This window comes from Cyprinus carpio, chromosome B21 (assembly GCF_018340385.1).
Source record: "Cyprinus carpio isolate SPL01 chromosome B21, ASM1834038v1, whole genome shotgun sequence".
Taxonomy (NCBI): domain Eukaryota; kingdom Metazoa; phylum Chordata; class Actinopteri; order Cypriniformes; family Cyprinidae; genus Cyprinus; species Cyprinus carpio.
The window spans coordinates 4,279,445-4,292,997 of record NC_056617.1 but is presented as its reverse complement, the minus strand read 5'-3'; the positions used below and the strand labels follow the sequence as shown (position 1 = coordinate 4,292,997).

The 13,553-nt window shown below is 34.9% G+C and overlaps 1 protein-coding gene across 1 annotated transcript in view; it reads right to left on the bottom strand.

Annotated features, from left to right (window-relative positions):
- Positions 1-13,553, bottom strand: part of LOC109045895 (protein Shroom3-like) — a 53,047-nt gene that overhangs the window by 30,975 nt on the left and 8,519 nt on the right. Inside the window, exon 2 of the mRNA XM_042748255.1 lies at positions 11,519-11,673. Within this exon, the coding sequence (XP_042604189.1) occupies positions 11,519-11,673 (155 nt within the window). The remainder of the gene's footprint in view (positions 1-11,518; positions 11,674-13,553) is intronic.

Sequence of the window (13,553 nt, the reverse complement as noted above, 5' to 3'; positions counted from 1 at the left end):
TAAGGTCATAAAACTGCATGCACGGTAATTAGAACGGAATTAGAAAAATGTTTTTAAATAGTTTAAATTAAGTCACTGCTGTGACTTGCCAAGTGCTCATTTATATAATGATAAAAAAAATCTAGTGCACTTTGTTCACTAAACAGCAGTAAGATTGTATAAATACAGAACAGTACATGACACGTGAGAATGGGATCACTGTACCTGTGCTGATGGAGTGTCAACGTGCCTGTTCTTCTGAATGCAAAAGTCTTAGACTGAACTAAAGAAACCTGCAGTCAAGCGTCCAGAGCTACAAGAAATAAATCCCAACTTCACTCATTCGGTTTTAAAAGAGCAACATACGGCAGACCGACTCCACACTGACAGGGGCAGACCAACATCTCTCTCTCTCTCTCTCTCTCTCTCTCTCGCTCGCTCACAAACACTGGTGACACATCACCTCTCAGCATCTCTCAGCCAATCAGAAGAGCCGCAGGGCTGACTGAAAGCCACAGCGATGATGTCACCGAGCAGGTTCCTCTCGTCCTGCCTTCAGGCTAATTCTCTCTCTCTCTCTCTGTTTTTCTCTCCTCTTTCTTGTCCCTCACATTTCCTCATTCAGGCTCATGCTAATGGATATTTAAATATTTTTACCTGCTGTGACTAAGATAAGATAACACACGTGCAAGCACACATACAGATTTTTTTAAGCCCGTTTCTACCACCTGAATAAAAAAATAAAATGCAATTGTGACTTTTATTTCATGGATGCAGAATAGCGAGATATAACATTTAAATTCTGAGAAAAAAGGCAAAATTGTGAGATATAAACTCCAAATTCAACGAAAAAATTTCAGAATTTTGAGAACAGTGAATTATAAATTCCGATTTCTAACTTTTTCTTGCAATTCCAGGGTTCACATCTCACACTTCTAAGTTTAAATTTCACAATAATGAGTTTAAGGGCCCGTTTACACTAGTGCGTTTTTGTTTTAAAACGCATAACTTTTGCTACGGTTACGCCTATCGTTTACACTACTCCGGCATTTTCGACCCTCGAAAACGGAGACTTTTGAAAACGCTGCAGTCCCCGTTTTAGTTTGAAAACTCTGGGGTTGTGTTTCAGTGTAAACGGACAAAAACAAAGACTTTTGAAAACGATGGCGTGGCTGCCCACATTCGCTCTGCGTATCCTTGATGACCGTGTAAACAATAACAACATGCGCATTGATGTACTCATAGATGTATAGGTAGATTCCCCATTCGATGGCTCCAAGCACGTAACGTTAGACGCGTCCGCGATCTATATAATAGTGAATCTACCTATTCATATCTATGGCTGTACCTGCATGAATTGTCACGTGACATGCGTTTTAGTTTGTGTAGTGTAAACGGAGATCGTTTCTGAAACGAAGCGGAAACGCCAGTGTAGACGAGGATCGTTTTCATTCTAAAACGCCGTTTTAAAACGAAAACACACTAGTGTAAACGGGGCCTAAATCTCTCCATTCTGACTCTTTAGTTTCTGCCAAAGAATAAAAATAAAAAGGTAATTGTGAGTTAACATCTCACAATTTTGAGTTTATAACTCACAATTATTTTTTTCTCAAAATTAGGAGGAAAAAAATCTGAATGATACAAACTCAGAACTGCGAAGGAAAAAAGTTGGAAATGTGAGATAAAAAGTCGCATTGCCTATTTATTTATTTATTTTTTTTATTCGGAAACTGGCTTCCATATGTTTCAACTGTAATGCCCTAATCAAACTAACAAAAGCAATCAAATCTCAAAAATTTAGGTTTTTATGACAAAAAGAAGTATTGAAAAAATATGTATTTAACTTAGAATCTGCAAAAGATTGAAAAAAGTGGAAATCGGGATTAGACATAAAACAATTAAGGCCCGTTCACACCAAGGACGATAACTATAAAGATAACGATAAAGATATAGTTCTAAAAATCGTTTTCAGTATTAAAGAACAGCAGAGTCCACACCACAATTATAACGATAAAGACAAAGAAAAACCAGCTGATGAAGGATTAAAAAATTGACAGCCAATCAGAATCCATCCTGCTGTAACGAGCTCGAGAGTTTAAAGCGACAGACGAGCGTGCACTTAGAATAAACAGAAGATATCGTTCGCTGGTGTGGACGCTAATATAGTTATCGTTCTTGGTGTGAACGGGCCTTAAACAGAAGATATCGTTCGCTGGTGTGGACGCTAATATCGTTATCTTTATAGTTATCGTTCTTGGTGTGAACGGGCCTTTAGTCTTCAGAATCATTTATACAGTACACGTGGAAATCAGCTGAGAACTGAACAGTTAGTTGTAATCTAACATCAGGAATCATGTCTTTGTGTGAGTTTTTGCTGATTCAGGGATAAAACAAGACTCCATCGCCTTGCAAATTGTTGTCGGAAGCAAAAATGCTACAAAATGCATCATATTTCTTGCCAAAGTGTGACGTGCTCGAGCAAAACAGCCAGTATTTTTAGAATCAGCAGCCCAAAATGAGTATAAAGAGAAGTATCGGGTTTCATTCAGCAGGACGGTGTTATATAAGGCTCTTGATTTCTCTAACAGGTGGGAATAAGGGAAACCCGTCCTATTCCACACCTGTTTTGAATCCTACGCCCTGCATCTGTGTGTGAGCCGCCTGTCACCATAGAAACATTCAAACTTTGACCACCACAAAGCATTCGGTCCAGACGACGGGGGAGGGATCGGCTACAGATTGTGATTGTGTTTGTGTGTGGGTGGACGAGGGTGTTCACCTCACTGAGGGGAGTGAGACTTAATGACAGCATCTGGGCTAAAATTAAAGCTTAATGTGACTCTGACAGTATGTCCCAACTACATTTTCCAGTGTCATGTATTTGTTAGCACTCCTCCAAATCAAAATGCTGTGTGAAGATGTGATACATTTTAGTTAATTTATGCAGTGTAAATATAAATAGATGAATAAATTAATAAATAAGTGAATTAATTAGTAAACAAATAAATTTATTAATTACATATAGTATGTATGAATGAATAACAAATTAAGAAATAAAATAATATGCTCATAAAAGAATACAAAGGAAATAATGCATAAATCATTAAGTGAATAATCCAATGAATAAATTAATAATGTAATACATGAATGAATTACTAAATAAATAATACAAATTATGGTATGTTTAAATAATTGACTGAATACATACATAAAAATTAAATAAATTAATAATCTAATAAACGAATGAATGCATAAATTTATTAATGAATGGATTAATAAACAATATAATAAATCTAAATAAAGCAATAAATATAAAGTTTGCCATTTTTTGATGAGAGTCATTGAAATCAAACTACAGTTTATACAGTAAACTGTATAAAAGTCATAACTATGTATTTATGCAGAGACAGACAGAAAATTTGTCTCGACTCACTAACTCTACTTCACATAGCTCTGCTTTAGCTTCATGTAGTTATCACACAACAAACAACCCATAAACAAACAAACAAACAGCCAAAGCTTTGTGCAAAGCAATTAGAGTTTTCCTCCATCTCTCTTTCTGTTTCTCAGTGTTTCCGACAACCTCATCAACAGGACAAATGAAAGGCCACACAGCAAACACGGTTTGTTTAATGCACAAGCCAATCTCTCTCTCTCTCAGTCTCATTTGTATATCAGTCTGGCAAAGTGCACCGAAACGCATTATGCAACATCACAAGCAGTATAACCGCCATCATAATACTGATCCATTTCCCTGTGTGGATATAAACAAACCAAAGGTGTCTGCCAGTATCTAATGCCCCAACCAGCCCATAATAAAACAGGTCCACATCATGTGCATGTGATCAGGTTCAGGTGTGTGCAAAGGTTTAGATGTCCAGATACACGTGTATGTGGTCAGGCAGAGCCTCACCTACTGCATCATGTCTTATTAAACCACAACCCGCCCTTTATATACACACACACACACACACACACACACACACACACACACACACCATCTCTGGACCAGTCATGCAGCATTTTTTCATACTGTTACTGTGTTTGCAATAGCCAACCAACTATTGATTTTCATTTAGAGAGGATTAGCAGTAAGTTTATCTAGATACGTTGCTAACACATTACTTAATTCATTAATAATGCCTTGTAATACACTTTGTGATTGCCTTGCGTGATATCATGAATAAGTTAAAATTATTCACAATATCATGCAATGCATTAAAACACATGACAACCAATTTCAGATGTAACAAATACTAAAATGCATTTTAATTTTTGGTTGCAATTCTGAAAAGATATAATGCATTACAGCGTACATTATGAATACTTAATGCATTATACATACAGGCTTCAAGTAGAGTTTTACACATTTTTTTTTTTTACTTGGAATAAATGTAAAGATGCAACAACTTTTTAGCATTAGATTTTAGCATTCTGACAGCGTGCTAATATAGCAACTACTTGACTGTCAGCTTTCTCAAATCCTCTGTGCCTCTAATTTCATCTCTCTTCAAACAACAACTCTACAGCCATCAAAACAACACATTTCCCACAATGTAATTAATGCAATGGACCTGCCTTCCATTTATGATTTTAACATCATTATCTGATCAGATTGCCAGGAGTTACAGCATTTAAGACATGTAATAAAATTAAATAACAATTCATATACATATATAACACTAAACACTAAACACTAAACAAATACATTGGACTTGATCTTGAACTTGAATTGATATGACAGCAAACTAGCATTTATTGTTGCATACTGCATTATCTTTCACATACTATTTTAAAATTTATCAGGCAGAATATACTGTGCACTATGCTGTAAATTAAGATGGTATCCATTCCGGATATATCTAAAGGAGAAAGCAGAGAGAGAGAGAAAGAGAGAGAGAGAGAGAGAGAAGTGGGCAGGTGTTAGGCAGAGGCTCTTGGCACATAAACATCATTTAACAAGACAATGTAAAATATTTACAGCGTTCCTGAGTGTCACGTTGAGACAAGCTATCTGATTTAGCAGTACGAATGGTTTATTTCTCTCTCTCTTGCCCTCATAAAACAGGTTATGAAGGAGAAAACTAAAGAGAGATGTCTGGAAGAGACTGAAGCAGTAACTGAAGAGACTGAAATATGCTGTTCACGTCATGTCAGAATTAATGATATCCACAGTAATGGTACATTTTTTGTAAACTTGCTGTTTTTATATTCACACTCTTGCAAACTATTCTAAACTATTCTTATTATTCTTAATCTATTCTTAACTATTTAAATAAGGACTGAAAAATATATTACAAAAATAAAGGAAGTTAAAATGTTTTCAAACTTTTGTTGGTCACAGAGCTTATTTTCCACAATAATTCAAAAGGAAAAATTTAGGTAACTAACCTGTGGGTTGGCTTACAAAAATACGTAAATCCTGCAGCACTTTATAAATAGCAGCATTAGTTTAATAAATGGCGTAAGTTTCAGGTCCAACCAAGACAAGGGGTGAGTTTGGAAAACCTGTTCGAAAACAGTCATTATTCTGGCAATTCCAATTGATGCCACTAGTGGTGCATAAACTACATGGTTTACCTTAACGAAAGAGCAACATCTGTGCAATAACATCCTTTAGGAAAGGACTACACAAAAAAAAAAAAAAAAAAATTATCATATTTGCATGCAAAACCCGAACACAAGCACATTAGTCACGATTGGTTTACTTCTGCCACTGTGAATCATTCATGTTTTACATACCTGTCTGATTCAGCAAATGCCTCTGAATCCTTCATCTAATCTGGGCTGAGACCTGATCTCTCCAAGCATTCGCGTGAGCTTGAATCAGCGCTCTTAAAAGTTGTTAATCAGCTATAAGAGGCTTTGGGATCGTTTCCGCTGGACGTGACTAAAAATCACCATGTTTTTTTGGACTCAGTAGAGTCTGGGTGGTTCATGAAGTGCCGTGTCAATTGCACATCACTTTAACATCGGCGGGAGCTGACTTTCTCCGACAACTTCCTCCTTTGACACACAGTCCCAAGTCCTCTCTCTTGAATAACGCTTCCCGAATGGCGAGGAGATGATGTCATAGGCCACACGGCGACCGTTGCTGGGTCCGCCAGAGCTGTTGCTCAGACTAAAGACGGGCTTATTAGATAAGTCTTTGAGACTTGACTCTGACAGGCAAGAGAGATCACACGAGGCTTAACAGAGTCAACACAGAAAACGACCCCGAGAAAAGGAACTGAAGGAAACCTGAAGGAGTTTTTTTCCCTCCTTCTCACCAATGATTGACCTCTGGACTTGTATGTAAATCAACATCCTCCTTCACCAGACAGTGTTTCACCGCTAAGCTTTTATGACAGCACTCTTGTATTCTGTATAAAGTTTTTTTCAAAAGATATTAGTAGTTCTGTTCAGCAAGGATGCATTAAACTGGTTGAAAGAAATTGCAACAAAAGATTTCTATTTCCAATAAATGCTGTTCTTTGAGCTTTCTATTCATCAAATTTTCCTGAAAATAAAAATGTATCGTGGTTTCCAGAAAAATATTAAGCGACAGCTCAACATCAGAAATGTTTCCTGAGCAGCAAATGAACATAAAACAAAGAAATACAAATAAAAAATTTAAACATAAAACCGGAGAAATTATGCTAAAAATTCAGCTTTGCATAACAGGAATAAATTACATTTTAAAATATATTCAAATACAAAACAGTTCTTTGAAATGGTAATAATATTTCACAATATTACTGTATTTCTGATCATATTCAAATGCAGCTTTGAATCTATCAACTAGTTTTTACTCAGAAGCAGCCATAAAACCTTCCAAACCTGTATGACTGACTTTCTTCTGCTAAACACAAAAGAAGAATTTTTCAAAAACATTGGAAACCAAACAATGTTTAATCCACTGACTTTCATTGCATGGACAAAGAACGCTGAGACATTCTTCAAAATGTCTTAAATATCTTCTTTCATCCTCCACAAAGGAAATAAAGTTATACAGGTTTGAAACCATATCAGAAATTTGACATTTTTCTGCTGAAGCCTGGAATGACCCTGAAAACAATGGCATTTCCCACCATGCTGAACAATACCATAAAGACAGCCAATCAGATTGTAGCTTCGTTTTGAGTTTGCCCTCAATATCTCCTCCCAACATCTTGTTTCCTTCTTTCCCTCTCTGTACCTGGGAATGGCAGTCCTTTTCTTTTAGCATTTCTCCGTGCTCTTTCACCTCTGATCTGGAGTCAGTCTGGATGAACGTGACACCAACGCTGTCCTCACACAACCAGGTGTGACACAATGCCTCCCATTATTGCAGCATTATCCAGGCTGAGAGGGGCCTTGTGTGTGTGTGTGTTTGTGTTTGAGTGTGTGTGCACATCACTGTGTAAATTGCAGTGTCTGATGTCATTGTCGCCCCATGCCAAAGACTCACACTCGTTCTCAAAATAATGAGAATACTTTGGAAACATAGCCTATTTATTTATTTTAAGAATTAAAGGCATGTAAATTATTAAATAAATAAATAAATAAATAAAAATTAGCTTGAATGGCTAAATCTGGCAGATTTACATAATAGACTTGACTGCTTATAATAATTAATGTGCATTGACCCTTTAAAAATAAAAATAAAGAATAAATAAAAATAAATAAATATTTCTTTATTCAGTTATTTATATTTATTAATTTATTTACATGCTCTTAGTTTTTAAAGGGGTCATATGATGCGATTTCAAATTTTATCTTCTCTTTTACAAGCTCATTGTGAATAAAGAAGATCTGTGAAGTTGCAAAGACTAAAGTCTCAAATCCAAAGAGATATTCTTTATAAAAGTTAACACTCGTCCACACCCCCCTGAAACTGCTCGTTCTAACACGCCCCCACATCTCTACATCAGTATGTGGGAAGATTTGCATAACGTTGCCCAGATGTTCATGCAAAGAAAGAAGTATCTTTTATTCTCATTGTAGTATTGTTGTTGTTGCCACTGCTGCCATGTCGTATAGAGGCTGTGTGTTTCACTGTGAAAGCAAAACTACTTTGTTTGGGCTTCAAAAAGAGGATGATATCCGCTTCCTCATGCCTGGAGCTGATCCGTGCAGGTCGCTGAGGAAATACATCAACTTTGCACTGTGGATCGCTGAATCGGCTTTCACTGTGGATGAAGCAGCGTCCAGCCTGGGGTCGTCACATGTGGCTGCTGCAAGACCAAGGTACGCTCCTTCGTAGAATCCATCACAATATGTTAAGAGGCGTAACATTTCCGTCTCAGGCTTGAGGCATTCGGCCAATCACAACGCCCTGAATAGCTGGCCAATCACAGCACACCTCGCTTTTCAGAACGATGAACCTTGTAAAAATCGACGTGTTTCAGAAAGGCGGGGCATAGAGGAGAAACAATAATGTACAGTATGTGGAAAAGAATGTGTTTTTTAAACCTTAAACTGCATAAACACATTTCATTACACCAAATACACAAAATAATGTTCTTTTTAGCAGCATCATATGACCCCTTTAAAATTAAATGCAATTTCAAATTTCTCATATTTTTCTAGATTTCTCCTCTATACAGATGCAATTATTAAGAAAAGAATGTAAATAAATGAATAAATAAAAATAACTGAATAAATAAGTATTTACATGCTGTTAATTCTTAAAATAATTGTAACTGTTAATTTTTTTCATTTTCTAGATTTTTTACTATGCAGTTGCATTTATTGTATTTTAAGAATAATGTAAGCATAAATTAAAAGAATGTAAATAAATGAATAAATAAATATTTATATGCTGTTAATTAACTGCACAGTACAGAAATCTAGAAGAATTTGCATTTTAATTTAAGAACTAACAGCATGTAAATAAACAAATTAATAAAAAATAACAGAATAAATAAATTATATTTTCATTTAAATAATCAATTGATTTACAATTTTTCCAAAAATGTAAAACACAAAAATTAAGACATTTTCTGGAGAAAATAAGAGGTGCTCAGTAGTGAAATACAGGATGTGATTTTGTTCAAATATCCACTCAACAGTAATAGTGATGCACGTCTCATTATTTACAAATAAATAAAGGTCCGTTTTTAATTTTAGTTTTTGTAATTTTCTAGACTTCTCTCCTATGCAGCAGTGTTTAGAAACCCCATAGAACTGAATATAATTTTTGAAGTCAAATTAAGTAAATGCATTAAACAACTTTTAAAGGATATTCAGTAATGAAATTCCTGTCATTATTACTCATCCTCATGTCTTACACAACTATATGGCTTTCTTTTCACTGTGAAACATGAAAGAATATATTCTTATAAGATATATATAAGAATACAGTTAATTGTATAGACAAAATCAGTTGAAACAGTCTTCAACATCGTTCCCAGCATATAAAATAAATATTCAAATGTAACAAGTTAACGCTTCTATACATACTTTTTCAAAACACAAACAAGTGAAGAATCCCTGGAAAGCTTTCACAATCATATGTGAATCATCCAGCTGAAGAGTTCTTCAGAACTGCAGCTCTGAACTAATACAGATCATTGTGTACCAGCACTGAAACCACAACACATGCGATGCTGTAAACCACACGGCATTGCTCACTCTTGTGAGAACACAAGCGTCTTTGTGTCATCAGTGATGCCTATATCTGAGTATGTGTGTGTGTGTGTGTGTGTTTCTCTCAGGAGACGAACTCTGCTCAGCCCCGCCCCCTAGAGGCCTCGCTGTACACATCCACCTGTCACCATGGCAACGCTCCACACCTGCCAGTTTCACCTGTAACTCAGGCCCGTATCATGTGTCCAGCATCGCTTACGTGTGCTCTCAAAACAAAACTCACGCTTTTAACGGGTTAACAGGCCAGGGATCTAATGGCAGCACACAGTAAGACAGCATCAGACCAGTATGTGTGTCTTTATCAGAAGCAAAGCGTTTTCTATTTTTAGTGGTGTTAAACACATCCACACTGCTGCAGTCATGTTGATAACGGCAGTGCAGATAATAGTTTGTGCAGGACCAGCACAGTAAAACATGACCGCATGCAAACTCAACAAACCAAGCAAAAAGGACTGATTCATAAAGCTGAGATAAAGTGACAATTACATAACAGACCTATGTTTGCATTTCTTATCCTAAATCACAACGTCATGATCATGACTAAGCATCAGCACCAAAAAACACTACTAAAGGAATTATATATAGTGTATGGACATATATACACTATACCAGTCAAAAGTTTGGAATAATTAAGATTTGTAGTGTTTTTTGAAAGAGTCTCTTCTGCTCAACAAGGCTGCATTTATTTGACTAAAAAAGCAGTAAAATCAGTAATATTGTAAAATATTACAATTTAAAAGAACTGTTTTCTATTTAAATATATTATGAAATGTAATTAATACCTGTGATCAAAGCTGAATTTTCAGCATCATTACTCCAGTCTTCAGTGTCACGATCCTTCAGAAATCATTCTAATATACTGATTTGCTGCCCAGGAAAGATTTCTGATTATCATCAATGCTGAAAACAGTTGTGGAGCTTCATATTTTTTGGAAACTGGTATATTTTTCAGATTCTTTGACTCTGTAGAGGCGTTTCTATTGCAACAGAAATGTAATAAAAGTTCTATAAATAATTGTAAAACACCTAGCAATGCCATAAACCCTTGGAAAATGCACAGAAATGTTTTAAAAAACCACTGTGTTTAACTGTACTGCAATCACCCAGCATTGTTGCACAGGATTCTGCATTGGTAAGAGCCATTAGAAAATGCTGAAATCTAGTTCATGTAAACTGTATGGTTAGTAGTGCCACGTTAATACTGAATTCAGCTGATGCTCTTCTAAATGTTCTGCCAATCAGATTTTTGAGCATGACATATTTGTTTAATACACCACTGCTCAACCAGCGTGAGTGAGAAGAATGAGGAAAGACTCTAACAAAGAGCATTTGGAAATGATCAACCAAAAAAGCTATTTCAGGATCTACAGCTCTGCTATGCTGTCAATATTATATTATAAATTACCTAAATGGACAAGAAACGATCTTGTCATACACTACCATTGAATAGTTAGAGGTCAAAAAGATTTTCTAAAGAAATTAATACTTTTATTCAGCAAGGACACATTCAATTGATCAAGAGTGACAGTAAAGACATTTCAGATATATCCTAAAAGTATTGGTTTCCACAAAAATATGAAACAGCACAACTGTTTTCAACATTACCAAGAAATGTTTCCTAAGCAGCAAATGATTTCTGAAGGATCATGTGACACTGAAGACTGGAGTAATGATGCTAAAAATTCAGCTTTGATCACAGGAATAAATTACGTTTTACAATATATCCAAATAGAAAACACTTATTTTAAACTGTAATAATATTTCACAATTTTTACAGTATCTTTGATCAAAAAATGCAGCCTTGGTGAGCAGAAGAGACTTCTTTCAAAAATCTAACTGACCCCAAACTGAACAGTAGTGAATGAAAAAAAAATAAAAAATAACAGCCCCAGAGCATTATGGGATTGAAGTGAACTGCTTTTGGTCTTACCTTCGCACAGTGAGCCGCAGTGTTTTGTACGATCCTTTAACAAGAGATATGGCCTCTTGCCTCCACCCGCTCAACTCCACCTCGTTAATGACGACCACCTCGTCTCCGGCCTGCAGGGGGTGCTGCAACTGAGATGCCTTCCCGCCCTCCTCTACCTGCAGGATGTTAAGAAAACACACACAAACAGACTGTGAGCGCTCTGTGCGGTAACAGATAGAGGCTACAATGGCTCCACGAACTAAATTAAAACCACATGGACGCACAGAGCCCCCAGTAAAACCCGCCCAGAATTCAAAGAATGTTTTCTTTGGACCTTTACGCCTACACATTCGCAGAGTCTCTAGACACTAATATTTTGGTCACACAATCTCTTGTCCGGGTCGGACGGAGGATGGAGTCCCATGCTACAGTAAGCTCAGCAGCAGCATCCAGACAACATAATGTCATTGTGCACCTGAGAGGTCTCCATTCACTCTTTTACAGCTCCTAACAATACACAGAGCACAGGGCATTATTCACACGCAGGAAATGTAATGTTTAGATATTGCAAACACAAAGAAACCTCAGTAAATCCCTAATAGCATCTCACTGTGGACAAAGAAAGACAGAAATGGTTCGATAAGATCGGTTAATGCACTCTTTTCTTGAACTCTTGAAAGCAAGTACTAGGTGTTTCAGGAGTAATTGTTTTGACGACGGATCTCCAATACGCTAAAGAAATGTCCTGTGGAGTGATGGTAAAATATTCCCCCTGGAAACCAATGTGTTTATGTATATGTGACAATAACAGTTCAGAGGAATGGTCTGCATTTGTGTGATCTTGTGATTTGCATCAAAGAAGTTTAAATAGAGTTTCTAGAAATAGAACTCTTTGGAATTTCTTTGTAACTATATTTAGAATAATTTTAATGCCATTTTTACCTTAGCTTTAAGTATCTCAATGGAACATTTTTTAGAGAATATGTTCCACATCTTTTGATGGTTCTGGATCAACAAATGGTTAATTGTTTTCATTAATTGAAATAAAGCTGAAAAACACAAAATAAATATATTAGATGAAAAATCTAAACTTTAAAAAGGTTAAACAAAAATAGAAATAAAAATATTGCCCTGACAAGTTAAGATGAAGTACTAAAATTACTTAAATTAAAGCTTAAATAAAAAAAAAAGCAAAATTATATATATATAAATATATATAAAAAAAACTAACAAAAAATGACAAAAGCACAAAATTAATTTATACTTAAAAAAAACTAACCACAAAAAAACACAAACGCACAAAAAACTAAATTTAAGATAAAAAAAAGTTTAGTTTAGAAAAATAAAAGATTAATAAAAGCAAAAAACTAAATTAATAAAGTTGAAACTAAAATCAAGTTAAAAATAAAAAAAGAAAAACTGATGAAATGACAAAAGCACAAAACAATATGTAAATAAAAACTAAAGTAAAAACTGAAAATGTTAAAACAAATAACATTAACAAAATATTAATAAATGCTATCAGTATATAAACGATAAATGTGTTCCAGGACCAAAAAGGATGTAAAAATTCATCCTCTGTAAAATCTCATTCTCATACCATCTTTGTTAGCACTAGTTGGAAACAGAATACATAAGTAGTCAAAACAATTAGTTTGCATAAAAAAAACCACAAACTGTGAGTCATTAGCTTTGCTTTAGTTCTGAGAATAAAATATATTAATAACAATAATTGAAATTTTAACTTGAAAACTACTGACATAAAACATACTAAAATTACTAAACTAAAATGAAAACAATATAGAAATAAATGAATAAAATTGACAAAAGCACACAGCAAAAATCCTAAAACTAAAATAAAATATCTATTACTAAATATTATAATAATTTCTATAAATATTATATTTAATAATTATATTAATAATAATTACTAAAAAAAAAAGTTTAAAATGAGTTCAAGTTGAAGTACTAAAATTGCTAAAATTAAAATTAAGCAAAATAGAAATATTAAAAAATGAAAATAAAAGCATGTAACAAAATTCCAAATAATATACTA